General features: G+C 37.3%; 1 protein-coding gene across 1 annotated transcript in view; it reads right to left on the reverse strand.

The window, feature by feature from the left end:
* Nucleotides 1–1,332: 1,332 nt before the first annotated feature.
* Nucleotides 1,333–21,375, reverse strand: part of GNAI3 (G protein subunit alpha i3) — a 47,734-nt gene continuing 27,691 nt past the window's right edge. The window contains exons 2-9 of the mRNA XM_032249846.1: nucleotides 20,170–20,212; nucleotides 19,913–20,054; nucleotides 14,955–15,112; nucleotides 12,110–12,238; nucleotides 8,618–8,747; nucleotides 8,045–8,198; nucleotides 2,600–2,809; nucleotides 1,333–2,511 (exon numbers count right to left, since the gene is read on the reverse strand). Coding sequence (XP_032105737.1) covers nucleotides 2,619–2,809; nucleotides 8,045–8,198; nucleotides 8,618–8,747; nucleotides 12,110–12,238; nucleotides 14,955–15,112; nucleotides 19,913–20,054; nucleotides 20,170–20,212 — 947 coding nt within the window. The 3' untranslated portion in view covers nucleotides 1,333–2,511; nucleotides 2,600–2,618. The remainder of the gene's footprint in view (nucleotides 2,512–2,599; nucleotides 2,810–8,044; nucleotides 8,199–8,617; nucleotides 8,748–12,109; nucleotides 12,239–14,954; nucleotides 15,113–19,912; nucleotides 20,055–20,169; nucleotides 20,213–21,375) is intronic.

The raw sequence follows: 21,375 nt of genomic DNA on the forward strand, positions 1-21,375 counted from the left end.
TCCAGAGAAAAAACACAAGGCAACTTTTAGCTTCTTTGATTACAAATGCCAAACCTTTTTTTCAGGCTAGTAGATTTGATGTTTCTTCCTACATTTTAGCCCTGCTACAAGAAAATATCTTTTGTTTCAATACAAACCAGTGATTTGCAAGCCTGGCTGGTAGTCAGAATCACCTTTTAAAAATTATAGATTTCCAGCCCACCAGCCAAAAGTCAATCTCTTAGATGGGCCAAGTGTTTTTTACTTAAGTCATATTGAAGACCACTGAGTTAAATTATCTCCCCGTGTCCTCATGGAATGTGCATTTAGATAGTTATTTGGGATGGTAAAATAAGAGTGATCTTCATGTAAACAGAGAACAAATGTAAATGGTACAGAGGCAGAAAAATGAGGACCTGTAACGGAAGGGCTAAAAAATTAACAGATAGATATTCAAATGAAAATACAAATTCAAAAGTAAAATACAAAATACAAAAGCAAAATAAACTTTTTTGGATTATTGGTTATTTTAGATGATCAACACCATCATTCCATTAGTCCACAGTATAGAAAGACTACAGTTGAAAATAATATTCTACAGTTTTCATTTCCAGATGACCCCGTAATACAGAATACAATAAGGAAAAGATATATTCAAAATGAATAAGAACTATCAACCCTGTTTCCATTGTGGGCATTGAGTCAATCGCCAGCTGAAGCTGATAATTTTCTTTCAGATCAAGTTTTCCCACACCTAAAGAAAATTTCATTGTATAATACAGTTACGCCAACTGTAAGCTATGATTTTCCAAAAAGAATAAGAAAAAAGGAAAAACTACCACCAACAAAGGCACTGAACTGCTGTGGCTTGCTTTTTTGTTGACCACCAACCTTTTTTTGTAAACTAGTAAAAGGTTACATTAAAAGATGACATAGAATCCAATCCAAAAAGATTGGACCCCAAAAGGCACTGCTCAAGCTACTGATTTGAAATGCTCAAAATGCATTCTCTTCATTTGTCTTCTCCTAATACAGCATTCAATATTTAATGTCATTTGGTATTTAATGACATTTGCTGTACATTATACAAAAGGGTCTGTAGATTGAAGTGAACACAACTCTCCACACAAGCAAACTGTATACCTGCAAAATGAATGATGATCGTGTATCACTCGTACGCAGATATAACATAAAACCTAAGGTTCAACAATACTATTACACCAAAGGTCTAGCTAGACCTTCAGGAAACCCTACTACCTAAACCCATTCTCAGACAAAGGCTAAAGCACATTCTGCAGAGGCAAAAGAAAACAGAAGACAGTATTTCCAGAAAAGACTAGTTACAAACAGGAGCAAACCTGGACTCTTTACTCACCATTTTAATATTGCCGCCAACTATAACAGATTAAAAATGTACACATGACGAAGTGGAAAAAAGTCCCAAAATGCAACAGTTTCAGCAAAAGAACATATTGACTAAGGAATACTACAGTTAACATTGCTACAGTAAAAATGATGGCAAACAGGGATTTGGCACCACATTTACAAAGTAAAAGCATGCACTGTTAATACATTTTAGATGTCTCTCAACAGAAAAGGCCATGAAGATGGAAAACAAGAGGCACCTTGTGCAAAACTCCCTATAACTGAGACAAACAAGCAAGAATCAAAGTGGTCAATTTCGTAAATATCTAGCAGCAAAGTCACTGGTTCTGTCTGAAATTTAGCAATTTGCATTTCTGATTGGCAGTTCCCCTGGGTATGTCTGTATCCAAGAAGATGACTTTATCATACCACATCAGCAGTAATTTGGTAAACTGCATAAACAAGGTTAACCTTCAACCATAAGCTTAAAGAAAAGAGAGAACAAGAATCTTATTGCAGAACTTTCCAATGTAATTACCATTTGGAAACCATAATGGTACTTTGAGCAGGATAATAACATAAACTTCATCAAAAAAGTTGTATTTATATCCCTAGTAACTGGAAAGAATTATAAGTAATTATGGAAGTATTATATTCTGACCATACCAAGAGTTAAAAACCAAGAGTTCCTACTAAAGAGGAATATTTTCAAGATGATCTGGTCACATCATGTGCATAGTTAAGACTGTGTTTTAATAAAGATTCTTTTGCAAATAAAGAAATAAAATTTAGTAAAGTTATTCTTCTCTTGATGAAAAAACCTTAAAAATGAACCACTGGTGGTTTGTTAAGAAGGGGAAAAAAAGAGTAAGCTACATATTTTAAGTTCCAGAATGCAGCACCTCAACTTCACATCTGCCATATGCATTTGAGATTAAGAAATCCAAGTGATGTCTTGATGATCGAATCACACTTTATAGTTCTTCCAATTCCAATGTCTGACTTTAGCATCTCATGTCAATTAAAAGTTCCCTAATACAGAAGATTGTGCTATAGAGTGCTAAGATTCTGCATGCTGCTGCCATTCCCTGGTCCCGTTCATGCTTGTAGCTGCCTCACGAGACAGCAAAAGGTGTCTGGTCTCAACACTCCACACCGCAGTAACTAGAAGAGAAGAATATTCTTAATTATAAAAAGTTTACAAAGCTAAGGGGCATCACTGTAGCACTATAACTACATTGTAGGAAGCTTTACCTCACTAACATCCATGCTTTTCAATAAAGTCCACATTCCTTTAAGTTGTTTTTAATGATGACATCTGTAACAGCATCAAAAACAAACTGCACATTCTTCGTGTCTGTGGCACAGGTGAAGTGAGTATAGATCTCCTTGGTATCTTTTCTTCTGTTCAGATCTTCAAACTGGCATTGAATATAGGCAGCTGCCTCTTCATATGTATTGGAACCTAAAACAGACACCCAATACTCTCAGTTCAAACCGTAAGAGCTGCCTGAATAAATCAGACCATTACGATTTACTTATGGAGAGGGAACATAACCCAATTAAATATGAATAGAATTCTCTATTTCTGTTATCAAGGTGTTTCTATAATTAGGTTATTCGTGAGAGTAGACTCTCTCGGTAACCAAAATAAAATCATCACACACAAAAATTGAGGAAAACAAAACATTAAGTTTGTCTTTACCCTTTCATTTAGACTTCTCAACTAAAAAAAAATCTAGAAAGTATAAAAGGAAAGTAGGAAGGTGCATTTCTAGGGAACACAATTGCTTAAAAGGTCTGAGAGAGGCTGTGTTCCTTGGAGTGATCTTGGAATAAAGAATTCAATAGGGTAAATTGTTCCTTTCAGAATCATTCCACAGTTTTAAGGAGGTTTAGCTTCAAAGCCTTAAGGTAGTAATTTAGATAAGGAAAAGTAATACACTTTAACAGGGCGAATTTTAGAGTTTCTGAATTATATGTCAATAAAGCTCTATCTACCTACCTATCTGTCTGTCTGTCTGTCTATTCAGACAGAGTTTCGCTCTTATTGCTCAGCCTGGAGTACAATGATGTGATCTAGGCTCACGGCAACCTCCGCCTCCCGCATTCAAGTGACTCTGCTGTCTCAGCTTCCCGAGTGGCTGGGATTACAGGCATGCGCCACTACGCCTCGCTAATTTTTTTTTTTTTTTTCCTTTTTACTTAACATTCTTAGAGTATATAATTTTGTATTTTTAGTACAGACAGGGTTTCTCCATGTTGGTCAGGCTTGTCTCAAACTCCTGACCTCAGGTGATCCACCTGCCTCAGCCTCCCAAAGTGCTGGGATTACAGGCATGAGCCACTGTGCCCGGCCAAAGCTCTTATTTTTTTAAAAAAGAAAGGAAGTGGCAGGAACCAAAAGTAAAGCCTGTCTCAACAATATTTATAATCAATACCTTTAAATCACCTGCTTTTTACACCATCTTGTCTACTTACAGAGCCTTTAGAGTAGCCTTAGAAACTGGCTGTAAAGCCAGGAAAACACAACAAAGACAATCCATTATTCCAATAAACTAGAGGGTATTTTCGGTAACATTATGCATAACAAAAAAATATCAATAACAAAGATATAAAGACCAGGTAACAAAACAGAGCTTAAGGAAAAAAAAAGGAGCCAGGTATGATGGCTCACATCTGTAATCCCTGTACTTTGGGGGCCACAGCAGGTGGATCACTTGAGGTCAGGAGTCTAAGACCAGCCTGGCCAACAGAGCGAAACCCTGTCTCTACTAAAAATACAAAAAATAATTAGCCAGGCATGGTGGTAGGTGCCTGTAGTCCCAGCTACTCGGGAAGCTGAGGTACAAGAATCGCTTGAATCTGGGAGGCAGAAGTTGCAGTGAGCCAAGATTGTGCCACTGCACTTCTGTCTGAGAGACAGAGCAAGATAGTGTCTCAAAAAAAGGGGGGGAGGGGAGTGGTGGAGGAGGAAGAAAGGAATATTAATTAAAATATACAAGGAACTGAAGCAAAACAACTTTGTAGGTGCTTGCAGCAGGTTCTTAAAATCTAGAGAATGACCTCCATAAATTAAAGGAGGCAGAGGAGTGAAAAGTGAATTTTGTCTGCTAGGAACAGATACTAATACCTGGCAAATAAGGACTGTAAGAATCTACGTAGAATGAAGACAATGGAGGATAGGCTTGGAAGTTCACAACAACAAAAACAAATGGATATATTAAAGGCTCTTTGCTTGGTGTTAAGACTCTAAGCTAAGCCTTCAAAATTAATGTCAATTCTTTTACTTATCTTATGTATCTCTCCCCCAATCCTAAAACTTGGCTGCTTTCTATAAACTAACCTAATTCTCACCTCCCTCTGTTCTTTACTCTGAACAGATAACACCACATTTCCAACTTCCCTGAGAAGACAGAGGCCACAAGGATTCAACTACATCTCAACTTTTTGGTCTACCACCTCACTCAAAATGTTACCTATCTGCACTTTTTGTAATTCTGGTTTTAAAGGTGTCTTACTTCTTACTCAAAAATCAATTGCTCTACCTATACTCTTTTTAAAAAATTATTGAGGAAAATTAACATAATAGATATTTAACCATTTTAAAGTGTACAATTCAGTGGCACTTAAGTGTATTCATGATGTTATGCAATCACCACCTCTCTCTAGCATCAAAACTTTTTCACCACCCTATTCCCATTAAGTAATTGCTCCCTATTCTCCCCATTCTGGTAACCACTAATATGCTTTCTGTCTATGGATTTGCCTATTTTGGATATAGCATATAAAAGAAGTATTGGCCTCTTTTACTTAGCACAGTGTTTTGAGTTTCATCCAAGTTGTAGCATCTATTATTATTCCTTTTTATGGGTAAATAATATTCATTGTATGTATATAACACAATTTGTTTATCCATTGTAGACTCTTTTTTTTGAGACAGTCTCACTCTGTCACCAGGATGGAGTGCAGTGGCACGAACTTGGCTCACTGGAACCTCCGCCTCCCAGGTTCAAGCGATTCTACTGCCTCAGCCTCCCGAGTAGCTGGGATTACAGGCATGTGCTACCACGTCCAGCTAATTTTTGTATTTTTAGTAGAGACAGGGTTTCACCATGTTGGCCAGGATGGTCTCAATCTCCTGACCTCATGATCCACCCGCCTCAGCTTCCCAAAGTGCTGGAATTACAGGCATGACCCACCAAGCCTGTCCTGTCCTACCTAGACTCTTAATTCCTTTTTTCCCACTTGCTTACAACTCTTGCTCCTTCAATGACATCTGGTTTTTTTAATACCTCTTTTGCTTATAGGATCTTAGCCCTCAGCCTATAAACATTCTTAAATCTCTCTTTTCCCTTTAAACCCACATTGCTCAAGAGTAGTCTACACTTGTCTTCTTTCTTCACTTTCTACTCTGTGATTCACTGTACTCACCTTTCCACTGCCACTGCTCTCAACAGCAGGTCAACAACTTCCTAACTGTTAACTCCAAAGGTCCTTTTTCAGTATGTATCTTGCTTATCTGCAGATAACACTGTTGACCGAAATATTTAATCAACTCACTTTTTAACCTCTTCTTTTGGTTTTTATGATATCTTTCTTTTCTTCCTGCCAATAGAAACAGCTCTTCTCTCTCATTCTGTGGTCCTTTACTCTCCTCATTCTATAATATTATCTCCATAGGTCATTTCACCCATTTCCATGTTTTCATTACTGATTATCTCAAACCCCAACCTCTCCTCAACCTCAAATATAACTGCCCATGAGATATTATTTTGATGTTCCATAAATAATTAAAAATCAACATTCCGGCCAGGCACAGTGGCTCACGCCTGTAATCCCAGCACTTTGAGAGGCTGAGGCAGGTAGATCACCTAGGTCAGGAGTTCAAGACCATCCTGGCCAACACAGTAAAACCCTGTCTCTACTAAAAATACAACAACTAACTGGGCACGGTGACGCATGCCTGTAATCCCAGCCACTCAGGAGGCTGAGGCAGGAGAATCACTTGAGCCCAGGAAGCAGAGGTTGCAGTGAGCCAAGATTGCAGCCATTGCACTCCAGCCTAAGCGACAAAGCAAGACTCCATCTCAAATTAAAAAAAAAAAAAAAAATCAACATTCCCAAATATGAATTCAGGTTACAGTACCAGCATCCAAGACAGAAACCTGACAGTACCTCTGACTCTTCCATTCCTTATCCCTGCTTTACCCTTTCACTTTATTATAGAAAGAATTTACAGTGTCTCCACTAACAAGAGTTCTTCTTCCCTGGAAATACCTGAATCTGATCTATAAGTTTCATAGTGATCCAGCCCTGGCAGTTACATTTGTGTCCCTGACCTCAACAGACTGGCCTACAGATTTCTGCCTGACTTCATGGCCAGATTCTCTCCTTGGAATTTGAAACCAGAGCCAAGCAACCCCAGTCTAGCCTGATCTTTTTTAACAGAGATACAGAAACTGTGACTAGGCTGTTATCACATAAACTGAATAGCAGAGAAAGTTGGAAAGGAGAGAAAGAAAAATAAAAAAGATACACAAAGAAGACAGAAAAAAGATGGGGATAAAGAGTGCTTCCAGGGTTCTCGACAATTATTTCCTAGTTCTAATTCCATTCTAAGACCTGTCCATTCTTGCCTTTGAGTTCTGTGATATATCCCTTAATCCTCATCCAAAGTTTTTAACTTCCATCCTGAGTCCTCAGTTATTCAAATCCCCTAATATCTATCTTTATTATCACTTATTACATAATCTCTGTAAAGCACAGTTTCTACTATATCATGTACCCCATGATATGGATCATGGTAGGATATTAAATCCTTCAACTGATGTCACTGTCTCAGCATGAGATATAAGGCCCTCCATGAGTTGACCTCTGACCACCTCTCCAACCGCTTTTCCCTACCAGTGTAAACACTAATACCAAATTCCTTCTTGGTTTCACTACTAGCCGTGCCATCTTTCTACCTTCATATTTTCATATATGTAATTCCTCTTTTCTAAAATGCTTTTATTCCCACCTGCCTGATGATTTCTAATTCATCCTCTTAGTAGCTGTAGAAAAAGGCTACACTGACCTCATCAGAAGTAACCACTTCTATTCCACTTCTATTAATGCATTTTACACTATAAAATTGTTTATGTGCAATTGTACACGATAAAATTATTAATGTACATTTTACACTGTAATAAAATTATTTATGTGCAAGTAATACACTATAATAAAATTATTTATGTCCCTCTGCAACTACATGTCAGTTTCTTGGGCACAATGATTGCAACTTACCCTTGTATTTTCTTCAACATATAAGGACCAAATTTTGCTTTATTTTTTGTGAGACAGGGTCTTGCTATGTTGCCTAGGCTGATCTTAAACTCTTGGGCTCAAATGATCCTGCTGCCTCAACCTTCCAAGTAGCTAGAATTATAGCCACCATGCCCAGCTCCCAAATTTACTTTTTCTTTTTTATTTTCCTCAAAAAATGAAGACAGAAATTGAAAATAAACATAGAAAACTCAATTATGGCTGATATGGTACTCTTGACTTAGGGAGTTTTAATCACAGGCTCAATGCCAATGCCACTATCACTGAATATTCTCCATCAATCACTCAAAACAAAGGCAGTTTCATGAATGTTACCAAAATGTTGATCTAAGTAAGACGTGTATTTCCAATAAAATCTTTCATAACCCTTTACCTGTGTATTCTGGGTAACAGATAGTTAATGGACTCTTCTTTATTTTTTCCTCAAAAAGGTCTTTCTTGTTAAGGAAGAGAATGATTGAAGTGTCTGTAAACCATTTGTTATTACAAATGCTGTCAAACAGTTTCATGCTTTCATGCATTCGGTTCTGAAAAAGAAATAAAGGCTAGGTCAGTAACAAATAGTATAAGTGGATTAACTTAATGAAAAAGACAAATCAACAACTTTAACAGCACTGAATGACATTCATGGAAATAAGTCAGACACCAGTAAGATAAAGTTGAGTGTTAGTCCTCATTTTTATAATTTTTGGGGGTGAGGAGTTGAGAGGAAAGGCTGGCTAACAATAGTACTTAATCCTTTCCATATACTCCATGTGGCTATCACATCTCTTTTAGAGTAACAGGGCACAGATCAATATTTTGAAAGTCTAATTTCACTTACCAGGAGAAAAATAAAAGATACTAAGATTTGGTTGAATGAGCAAATAAACACACACGATCTTCCTAATAGTTATTTTCCATTTCCTGGTTACATTAGACAGGTTTACCAGAAGCTCCAACATACCATCTCCTCATCCTCAGCCAGAACAAGGTCATAATCACTGAGGGCCACACAGAAGATAATTGCTGTCACTCCCTCAAAACAGTGAATCCACTTTTTTCGTTCTGATCTTTGGCCACCTACATCAAACATCCTGCGCAAGCGGAAAGAAAGCACAAATTCATCAAGTTCACACATACACCTCTCCCTAAACTGAAATGATTAGTAAACTTCCCACTATTACATATTCAAAACTTCATTTATAATAGAAGACAAACAAGGAATAGATTAAATGTAGTCAAAATAATTACCCTGGCTAAAAGTACAAGAGAACAACATAAAAAAATAAAATTTGTGAATAATCTAAATTCTAATCTTAGACAGACAGTTGAGCCTGTTCACTATCAAAGTTTGTATCAGATGTGTGAAAAGTCAGCAGAATAAGCGCTGGAATGGATTAAAGGATAGAAAGGGGAAAAGACAGGAAAAGCGAAGAGCTACATAATACAGTTTGAGATAATAACAAAAATAATGACATATTTATTGAGTGCTTACCATGGTGCCAGACACTACTACTAAACATCTTAACTCATTTTGCTCTTGTAACACTCCTATAAGTAGTAGTATTATCCCAATTATACAAATAAAGAAATTGAGGCACATTCAATGTTAAATGATTTGCTCAAAGGTGCACTACTAACAGGGACTGGGGATCTGAACCTAGGCACTCTAACTCCTGCACCCTTGTTCTGACTCTCAAAATGGTTTGCCTCTGAATCCCAATTTGCACTCTGCTTCCATAACTTCTCCCTACTAATTCAAGTTTGTTTTCCTTACTCTAAAAAAAGAAAATCTGGATATTGTAAAAAATAATAATAAATTATATTTTATGGTAGGATTCTATGAACCCAATATCTAAAAAACAGCCTTGACCAGTACTTCAAAACTCCAAGTCTTACTTAAACCTAATTAATAAAAACAAAGCCTCAACTGTTCACAAACTTTATGTTCCACTCCAGATTAGTTTAATCCACTACTCTCTTCTGAGTAACTTACTTGGTGTTCTGGGTCAACTGCTGAACTTCTATCAACAGTATCCTCAACTACTTCCTATAGTAAAAAGAACATCTGCACTGCTTTGTGTTTTAGCTGATACTTAGTTCTAATGACATATGCATGCATTTGTTACTCTTGTGATCTGTCTTTGATGAAAATGATAAAATTTTTAAAGGCTAAACTCTGCCAAACTGGTTTAATGTATAAGATCTATACTGACTAGAGGCCTACATTTCCAGAGACGTTTTCCCCCAGAAATTCAAAGAAGTAAGACACAGTTGGTGATTTCTAAATGTATGCTTGAAAGGAATTATCTCTTTAAGAGCCAACTCTTCCTTTGGGTTGACTGTGCACAATTCTTTTTGACTTTTGGTCATGACACCTGGAATGATATAATCACAAGCTGGCTTTAATATAGGGTCATATTACAGGTTTCAGGAAGGCTAACAGCATATATTTCACCATGGAAGTCTCAAGGGGAGACACACCAATAACTTCAATTTACTCCCCCATTTTCTTCTACAAAGTCTACACAGCACTATGAAGTTCCAAGGTGGGCTTTTAGCACATATTAACATTTACAATATCATTCACTAAGAGATCAACATTTTATAAACATTACCTCATTAACTGAGAGGCAAGTAAGCAATTACACAATGCCTTGCATATGGTAGATGCTCAATAAATGTTTGAATAAATGGATAGTAGTTTTGCCTAGAGAGAAGAGGAAAAGGAAGAAATGATAGTACTTCATAACAAGATATCTACATGCCAACAATAAAGTAGGCGTGGCACCTTAATTAGATCTAGCTATTGATCCTGGCATAAAAAGACAGGACAGTTAGGATTTGCCTAACTAAAGACTGATCTATATAACAACACCAATAAGAAAGTTTCTGATACTAAATAATGATCACAACTTTTAATTATAAATAGATTGCAAACCTTATACAAATAAATCTCATTCTTACGGTCTCACAAGTGATAATCCATGTGGTCTTTGCCGCTCTTGCTAAATAAACTCATCAGTACTAAAGATTAGCAGCAAGTCTATTCTACAGTCATTCATAGCCAAAATGCTATTTTCCTGCACCAGAAAAAAATCCAGTTTGGTATATTAGGATTTCAACACCCTGACTGGTATCTAGTAATATGCAAGCCCTATATGGATTTCACAAATCCTGTGGAACAGTTGTTTTCAGAGAAAAAACTGAGAGGATCTGAGGTAGCAGTTATATTTGTATGCAATAATGCTGAACATCACATTCTACATATAAGCATAATGAGATAACTAAGGAACACATGGTATATTGAAGGGGAAGAGTTTACTCCTAATCTCAAAGGTCACAAAAGAAGAAAATAAGAATAAAAAAAAAACAATTCTAACATTTATAAAAGACCGTTAACACAGAGACAAGCTGAGGCCTGTTTTAGAGTTACTAATGATAATGCAAAAATTCTTTGTATTAGAATATTAGAATTTTCTCTCTCTAAAAGAATCACAGTTGGGCTGGGCACAGTGGCTCACACCTGTAATCCCAGTATTTTGAGAGAATGAGGCGACAGAATCGCTGGGGCCCAGGAGTTTGAGACCAGCCTGGGCAATAAAGAGAGACCCTGTACCAACATAAAATTTTGTTTAAACATCAGCCAGGCACAGTGGCATGAGCCTATAGTTCCAGCTACGTGGGAGGCTGAGGCAGAAGGATCACTTGAGCCCAGGAGGTCAAGGCTGCAGTGAGCTGTGATCACACCACTGCACTCCAGCTTGAGTGACAGAGTAAGGCGCTGTCTCTGAAAAATAAATAAAATTTTAAAAACAAACCAAAAAAATCACTGTTTATATGTCACTATATCAACCAAAAATCCCTCTTAGGGTTCTATTTTCCATTCTACACTGTATTAAGAACTTAATTGTGCATGATACTATGTACAAATTACTTCAAGAGCCATGAAAATCTTGCTTCATTCCATCAACTTGAAGGGAAATTCAAACCAATAAGAAAAAAGTGACACTGGTGAGAAAAGCATTTCTATTTAAATTCAAAATGGCATAACAAAACCATATAACTTACAGAAAAAAAACTGGTTTTCTATAAGTTTAATATTGTTATCCTATTAAACAAATATTCACTATCTGTTTTGGTGAGTCTAACGAAAAACAGCTGAAAAGAATTAAAAATAAAAAAAACCAGTTATCACAGGAAAAATTCTACTGGGAGGCAAGTTACAATTTATTTTTGAATTTAAATTCCTCTAAATGGACACAAATATTTGGTGCTACTTGGAGAAAGAAGAGATGTTTGGGCCCCCATTCAGTTAAAATATTCAAATAATGCTGATAAAAGTTTCTAAACCAAGGAATATTGCCCAGAGAAATTTTACCCTGGTTAAGAGATGGTAAACTAAAACAAAAAATATTTGCATTTGGCACATCTAGCAAAAAGGCTAATGACTTACTTGAAGTATAGGTCTTTGAAGGTGAAATGCGTTTCTACAATGCCGGTGGTCTTCACTCTTGTCCGAAGAACATCTTGCTGAGTTGGAATGTAGTTAGATTGGGATATTCTATCCAGATCATTTAAGTAACTAAATAAAGACACATTTACTTTTACTTGGTGAAGCCAATCATGTGCATAGCAAATCAACAGACTAAATAAAGTAGTTCCTATTCTAAACCTGTTACTAGTTACTCAAGTGGCAAAACAGAATCAGATCTTCAGTATTACAGAAATTTTAAGAAGCCAGGCATGGTGGCTCAATGCCTGAAATCCCAACACTTTTGGAGGCCAAGTGAAGAGGATTGCTTGAGGCCAGGAGTTCAAGACCAGCCTGGGCAACATAAAGAGACCCGTCTCTACAAAATATTTTTAAATTTAGCTAAGCATGGTGGCACATGCCTGTAGTCCTAGCTAATCCTGTGCCACTGTACTCTAGTCTGAATGACAGAGATCCCATTTAAAAAAAAAAAAAAAAAGAAGAAAGAAATAATAAGAAAAAACATGAATCTGCCATAGGACAATTAAAATATAGTCTATATATATTAACAAAAGTAGGTTTAATTCTTTTTTTTTTTTTTTTGAGACAGAGTTTCACTCTTGTTACCCAGGCTGGAGTACAATGGCGCAATCTCGGCTCACCGCAACCTCTGCCTCCTGGGTTCAGGCAATTCTCCTGCCTCAGCCTCCTGAGTAGCTGGGATTACAGGCACGCGCCACCATGCCCAGCTAATTTTTTGTAGTTTTAGTAGAGACGGGGTTTCACCATGTTGACCAGGATGGTCTCGATCTCTTGACCTCGTGATCCACCCACCTCGGCCTCCCAAAGTGCTGGGATTACAGGCTTGAGCCACCGCGCCCGGCCAAGTAGGTTTAATTCTACAGAATTAAACTGTGAAGGCCAATTAAAAAAAATTAAAATAGAACAGGAAATGTTCTTATTAAAGAAAAATTCCTGAAATGTAATATTAACTGTGCATTGTATAATACCAAAACCAAACTATACCAAAAGTCCTCAGACAATTAAACTTAATAGGTCACTGTGTGTTTAACCATTTGACAGTACATTAGAAAATGGTGTTTGATTTACCAAAATTAAGAGAACTATAGTCAGTAAGAATTAATATTTTCAGTCTTAATTAAGAATTAATATCTTCAGTAAACAAGAGTTAAGGAGGTTTCGGGTTTTTTTAATCTAAACAAAAAACAAATTGTAAATACCTCCAAAAAAATTAATTTGCTCAGGGAAATAATTAAAGACTGCTTCAAAACTATATTCTTTGCTGATTCCAGGCTAGAAAACTGATGAGGAGATCGCACCAATATAAGTAAACCATTATTATCTACAAAACAAAATACTATCACTAATGTAAAGACGCAAGCTTAGATCAGCAGTTATGAAAAACACTATAACGTAAGCACATGTAGTTAGAGGATTCAGAGCTTTCTGAATGAATGATGAAAAAAAGCAACTATAATATCTTTGATGACCACTGGGAGAATTGTTTAGTCTATCAATACCTGCAAGTAAAATATGTCATTAAAAGGTAGGCAAGAATCTTGAAATGTTTCTAAAGCCAAGTTCTCACTGAAAGAATAGGCAAGTTTTCAAATACAATCATGTGCCACATAACAATGTTATGGTCAACAGCAGACTACAAATGTATGACAGTGATCCCGTAAGATTATAATGGAGCTGAAACACTCCTAGCCCCTAGTGACATCATAGCCATTGCATTATCTTTTTATGTTTAGAGATGTTGAGATATACAAATATCATTGTATTACAACTGCTACGGTACTTAGTACAATAACATGCTGTACAGGTTCACAGCATAGGAGCAACAGGTTATACCATATAGCTTAGGTGGATAGTAGGCTATAATATCTAATTCTGTGTACGTATACTCTACATTGATCGCATGATGACAAATCACCTAATGATGCGTTTTTCAGAATGTATCCCTGTCCTTATGTACAACCTGACTATAATTTCTTTTTGTAACAATTTAAGATAGAAGGAGAATGTGAAAACTAGAAACATAATAATATTGGAGAAAATACCTTAATGCTTAAAAGTGCCCTCATCTTTTAAGGATACAGATAACAAATGCTCACCAGGCCCCGCAAAAGTACGTTTAAAAAACTACATTCTGAATTTAGGTTTTATAAATAAGTAGTGTAAGGTAAAATAGGATAACATATAACAGCTTAATATAATTATTCATTATAAAGTCTCTAAAACTATGTTAATACTCAAGATAATGCCCCTGACAAAAAGATACTTCAACTTCATTCCATGAGTCAATCATCTCTTTCTATACAAATTCTCCTATTGTGATCTGGCAAAAGATTTATTAGTGGTGACTAGTACCAGAGAAATCCACAGTGCAGCCCAGACACAGAGAGCTGCCTGCATAAAAAGGAATACCACAATTCTAATTTCCCTCTCTAGCTGGCTATCAGTGCCAAGCCCTTACACAGAGGGAACTTATGAGTTGGAACAGATTCAGAACACAGCCACAATATGATCTCTCTCCTCCTTCACTTGCTTATTATAAACATGCCATGGAACAAATTCTGTGGTGCCAAGTGTCCCATTTACATTCCAAGAGGGAATTTTTTTCTCCAAATCATACAAATGACCAAGGGCTCTATAACCCTAAATTTAGGCAATTTTTATAAAGCACCGTATAGACTTCTAAGAGTGTCTATTACTTAAACATTTCCTTAAGGATGGGCACTAAACTTTCTCTGTTGTCACCAAGTTATTCTCTGTTACAGTTTCACAGAGAAAAATTACTTACTATGAAGCAGAATCATTGAGCTGATACTCCCTGGATCTGCTGAAGCAAGCTTGTACCCCACCATCTCGCCATAACCGTTTAATCACTCCTGCTAGTTCTGGAGTCATGACTCCTTCTTCAGCACTGCCAGCTAAAACAAATAATTGCCGGGCATCATCCTGAAGAAAGCAGTTAAGAAAGAGACAGATGACTCTCCATTGCTTTAAGACTTGATGATAGTCTCTTTAAAACATATACACATTACATGTTATTTTAAAAGAGTTGTTATTATAGAGACCTTTTCTGACAGGCCAGAATGACAGATTATATAATTAAGTCTTTCCTCATTCTCATTCCACTACAGTTTTAAGTGCAGAACTGAGGTGAGGAATTGCTTTACTACCCCACCACTCCTCCACACACCACCATCCCCAGAAAAGATCACTTCTGGCAAGCTCACAAATCTCCATCCAGATTGCTAATAATTTTTCAGAGAAAAAAACTGGTTTATCAGACAGGCTTATGTAAAACATTCCCGCTCTATTAAAGAAAGCCTACAATAAAAATAGAAATAAAAAGACTAGCATATAAGAGGTAAAGTCTAAATACCTAAAAGGGAGTAAAACATTAATCAAGTTTGAGAAAAAAGTATCATCTTCTTCACCTTCAGCCCAGACAGCAGAACAAGAAGAGGAGATGGAGGTACTTAAGAAGCCTAGATTGCGCCACTGCACTCCAGCCTGGGCAACAAAAGCGAAACTCTGTCTCAAAAAAGAAAAAAAAAAAAAAAAAAGTCTAGAAGCCTAATGGGGGAAATAAATCCCTCAGGAAAAGATTCAAACAGTCCCTAGATTTCCCTAAAGCAATAATAATAATGTTCTAACTGAGAGAGGGAAAGAAAGGCAGCAGGAGGAAAAGAAAGTAACCAAGAGAGCTGTGATCAAAACTTCATGAGTCAGCTGGGCACAGTGGCTCACACCTGTACCCGGCACTTTGGAAGGCCGACACAGGCGGATCACAAGTTCTGGAGTTCAAGACCAGCCTGGCCAACATGGCGAAACCCTGCCTCTACTAAAAATACAAAATTAGTTGGGTGTGGTCGCACACACTTGTAGTCCCAGGTACTCAGGAGGCTGAGGCAGAAGAATCCCTTGTACCCAGGAGGTGGAGGTTGCAGTAAGCTGAGATAGTGCCATTGCACTCCAGCCTGGGTGAAAGAGCAAGACTCCATCTCAAACAAAACAAAACTTAACTTCACTGAGCCATAGCCATAGTTTTCTATTTTTTCCTTTTCTTCTTCTCCCGCCTCAGCCTCCCAAGTAGTTGGGATTACAGGCATCTGCCAGCACCCCCAGCTGATTTTTGCATTTTTAGTAGAGATGGGAGTTTCGTCATGCTAGCCAGGCTGGTCTTGGAACTCCTGACCTCAAGTGATCCACCTGCCTTGGCCTCCCAAAGTGCTGGGATTATAGGCATGAGCCACCGGGCCCGGCCATAGCCATAGTTTTCTAGGTGATTATAGTTTTTAAATGTAAGATATGTGAGAGAGAGAGGACAAAAAAGGACTATAAGATTTTTTTTGTTTTGCTTTATTCTTTTTTTTGAGACAAAGTCTCACTCTGTCTCCCAGGCTCTAGTGCAGTGGTATGATCTTGGCTCACTGCAACCTCTGTCTTCCAGGTTTAAGGGATTCTCCTGCCTCAGCCTCCTAAGTAGCTGGGATTATAGGCGAGCAGCACCACATCCAGCTAATTTTTGTACTTTTAGTGGAGACAGGTTGGCTAGGTGCGGTGGCTCACACCTGTAATCCCAGCACTTTGGGAGGCTGAGGTGGGCACACCACGAGGTCAGGAGTTTGAGACCAGTCTGTTTTGCTTTATTCTATCCATCCCTACTTGTCAGTTTAAAAATAAACACAGGTCTCATGGGATGATTTTCCCAACCACATCAAATATTTGTCTACCTTGAGAGATTCCAAATAACTATAAAAAACAAAGAATTTAAAAAGCATATAATATGCAAAGAAAAAGTAAAGGAGAAAGGAAAGCAATCATTTGTATCTTAAGTAGTCATCAGGACAAAATAAACTAACAAGCAAGTCATTTTAGACCACAGGTGAACTCACAACCAAAAACTCCTAAGACCTGTGAATTACCAGAACTTGTGCATCCACCTTAGCAAAACAAAACCACCCAAGGTGCACTCAAATTATTTTTGCCAAACTCTGGGTCTCCGGCTCTAACAGTTTTTACTTAGTAATACTTCCTCCTTTAAGATCCTTTCCTGCATTCTTTCTAGTAATATTTAGGCTCAACCCTCATTTGGCTTCTGAGATCAGGCACATTCAGGGAGGTACGGCAGTAGACTAGGCTCAACTCTCTATGAAACCTTAGCTAAGAGCTATATGGCCCTCCCTTTCTTTTCAAAGATAAAATTTTAAACAATGAGAAGGCTGAAATATTAGACAAATTGGCAAACATATTCTACATATATATGTATGGTGCTTTAATATTTGAACACTTTATAATCCCTTGCTTCTGAAATTTGACCTATACTCATGCACGTATTCAAATAACCTTATTAAGCACGGCTTTAAAAAGAAAGAAACCATGATTCTAATTTTAGAAACTTCAAAAGAGAGAGAATTACTACTACTTTTTTTGCTGTCCTGACTATAAATATTCTTTTAGGAGGAAATGCTTTTTTCTTATCACTTAATTTCTTTCACTGACTTACTCTTGCTTCCTCACAATAAACCCTCTCTAAAAGTCTATAAAGAAGCCCCTCTTTACAATAAATTTCATACCGCTACACTTAAGCAGATGTGAAAAAGGAACCTATTCCACAACCAGTTCTATTTTTTTTTTCCATTCACACTCTCTAGCCAACTATAAAAAGCTTCCTAGAGGAGAGGCCAGGCACAATGGCTCACACTTGTAATCCCGGAACTTTGCGACGCCAAGGCTGGTGGATCACCTGAGGTCAGGAGTTCGAGACCAGCCTCGCCAACATGGTAAAACCTCATCTCTACTAAAAATACAAAAATTAGCCAGGGATGGTGGCAGACACCTATAATCCCAGCTACTTGAGAGGCTGAGACAGGAGAATTGCTTTAACCCAGGAGGCGGAGGTTGTAGTGAGCCAAGATCATGCCATTGCACTCTAGTCTGGGCAACAAGAGTAAAACTGTCTCAAAAAGAAAAAAAAAAACAAAAAAAAAACTAAAGGAGAATAAGAGAGGAGCTACAAATATAAATCCTTACACATAGAAGAAGAAAAAAAAGAAACTTTAAAAAAATTATATAGGATTATAGATTAGGTTGTGAGGACACTGGAAAGCTGGATGATTTAGGAGGCCTCAGAGGGATTAATTATGTCAACCGTATCTGGTAACACTGGAGAGTCAGGACCCAAAGATTAATGACAATTGATTTGATAAAGGAAAGAAATGAAAGGGTAGGGAGAGAAATAAAGGAAGATAGACAGTGGGGAATAAGATTAAAGAGGGAAAGAAAAAAGGGACAAATTAAAAGAATAAATGACTGAGATGGAGAAAAAGCCAACAGAGAGAGGGAAGAGAATAAATACAGTACTATTGACCAGTTATGAGATACAACGAATACAACAGGGAACTAGATTTAGGTGATAGGGAGAAATAAGAAAAGGGAGGAAGAAAATAAGACCACAAATAGAGCTGATATGAAGAAGAAAAAGAGGAAAAGAAGGAAAGAAAAGCAGGAGGTAAAAGAAGGAATAGAAAAGGGTAAGGTAAGGATAAAGGCTTTATTTTTTATTAAACTGCCAAACTTCCCTGTGCAGAGGCATAAAAAAAATTAGTCTCTATGTGATATATTTTACAAAAATATAAATGTCACATTCACATATTTTCTTATTTTTTGATACTCCTTTCCCATTTTACAATCCCTAATCTAGCTCCTCTTCCTTTATGCCATTTCTAAGATACTTTCTAGTCTAACACTGTCCAACTGTGACCAACCTTTCAGTATTTCCCCTCTTTTGGTCAAATATAAATTTGCATTTGATAAGTTGGGAGTAGCTTTTAAGAGTTCCTAAGTGACTTCGCAGACATATAGGTTTTGCCTTTCCAGGCAGACATCCCAAGTCATTTTCTTTTATTTCTCCATGACATGTAAGTATGACACTCTGAACATATGTGCTGAGTCCCTTAGATGTATGAAATAATTCTATAATTTCCCAGACTTCTCTGGAATTTAGCTGATATCAAAGATCTCCTGCCTTCATTTTGGCCCCCTCTCCACTGGCACAAAACATCCTAATCCTAATTACAAATGCCCTAATTTTACAAACTAGATCTTCAGGGTCCACTAAGTATTATTATAATTAAATAATACAACTTTTTAAACAGATGACATGTGCAAGGCATTAAAGAATTGTACTAGGGCATGGTATACTCCAATTCTATAGCTTAAGGGTCCATGTGGTATATAGTATCTGACTTAGATATTCAAAAATGTGGACCTAAGGGTCCATGTGGTATACAATATCTGACTTAGATATTCAAGAATGTGGACTTAGGGTTCATGTCCTTGCAGAATTTATTCTGGGAGACTGATTTTGGCCTTTATTCTTGTAAACCTCAAAAAGCACAGCTGTAGATCATGGCAACCTTTCTCTTAGTTTATTTTAATATACTATTATTATCAACGACTATAAAAGTCAACAGTGCTGTTTAAAAATAATAATAAAAGCAACTGAATAGAACAGTTATCGCAGAAACCTACGTACATCCACAGAATCCCATTTCCTAGACTCCTCTTGGGGTGGTTATAGCTAACACCTTCTAAAGCAGATTGCTAACATTTTTCAAGTGAGTACCAAGTACTTTGCTACATTTTATCTTGTTGCTTAAACTCATTTCCCTAAAACATGAAGCAAAAATTTTGCTTAACTGTGTCTGCTGAATAAGAGCAAGCGAAGAGGAAATGAGCAACACTTACTGCCCTGGCAGCTTCCCCAAAGTCAATCTTTAGCCGTCCCATGGCTCTGATGATTGCAATGATGGACTGTATAGTATTGCTGTAGACAACTACTTTATACTGTTTACATTCATCCTCTGAATAGCCATCCTCATGAATGATTCTTTAAAACAAAGAAAACCACAAGTCAATACCATTGACCTAAAATGAAAGATACTACGGACTCTTTATGCATTAGGAGAAATTTTAGTCTAACAAAACACCATGTTCCAACTTACTTCATCTGTTTCACAATGGTGCTTTTACCAGATTCTCCAGCACCTGAAAGAAAAGAAAACCAGACTTTGAATTTATCTGTAATTAACATAAAATTATGATATCAACATGAATGATAACTCTGATTATCACTGATGGAAACCACAGGTCCGAGGGAAAATTTTGGTGAGGCTTTCATGTCTATCAAAAAAAAAACTATGGAGCTGCTCTACTACAGATTTTGCTTTCTTTACATAACTCAGCAACCAAGTATAATTTATTCAAACTGTCCTAGGGCTTGCTTGATATCGTTTGTATAAAATAAGCATACCCAAGGAGAGACAGCAACATAAACTTTTGGAGGAACTCATTCACTACATAAAACATATAAACACTAAACATGACAAAAATGAAATGATTATTTTTTGGTCTATTCATTTTTATTAGTTCCTCTGTTGCCGACTGCCCATACCAGAGGAATGGTCTGAGAGCAATCTATCAGTCATAGGACTAAAGACATTTCAAACGGAAGCATAGAAGGCATTGTTCCTATCACTTTCTCATCATATGCCATCTTAGGACCACCCTTCCCTCCTTAAGCAGCTGGAATCACTTTAAACAAATGAACACAAATGTCAAGCTGGCCTTCTGAACTCCCTGACATATCTACCTGCTAGATCTTCCCTACTCAATTCATTTTCCAATCTTCCAAGATGCCTATATCACACCACCTCCTCTCTCTCAAATCTTCTAAACTCCTTCCCACTTCTGACTCTCAGCTGATGATCCTGCCCTACTTTTCTGTAAAATTTAAAGCAATCAGAAAAAACTACCTCATTTTCCCACAACCATATCTACCAGTCTATCTGTACCTCCATTAATACTCTCTACCAGCCAAGAGCAGTGGCTCACGCCTGTAATCCCAGCACTTTGGGAGTCTGAGGCAGGCGGATCATGAGGTCAAGAGATCAAGACCACCCTGGCCAACACAATGAAACCTCGTCTCTATAAAAATACAAAAATTAGCTGGGCATGGTGGCACGCACCTGTAATCCCAGCTACTCGGGAGACTGAGGCAGGAGAATTGCTTGAACCGAAGAGGGCTAAGTTGCAGTGAGCCGAGATCATGCCACAGCATTAGAGCCTGGTGACAGAGTGAGACTCTCTCTCTCTCTCTCTACACACACACACACACACACACACACACACACACACACACACACACACAC

Source organism: Sapajus apella, unplaced genomic scaffold, assembly GCF_009761245.1.
Source record: "Sapajus apella isolate SASKATOON/1434 unplaced genomic scaffold, GSC_monkey_1.0 scaffold69, whole genome shotgun sequence".
NCBI classification, from domain to species: Eukaryota; Metazoa; Chordata; class Mammalia; order Primates; family Cebidae; genus Sapajus; species Sapajus apella.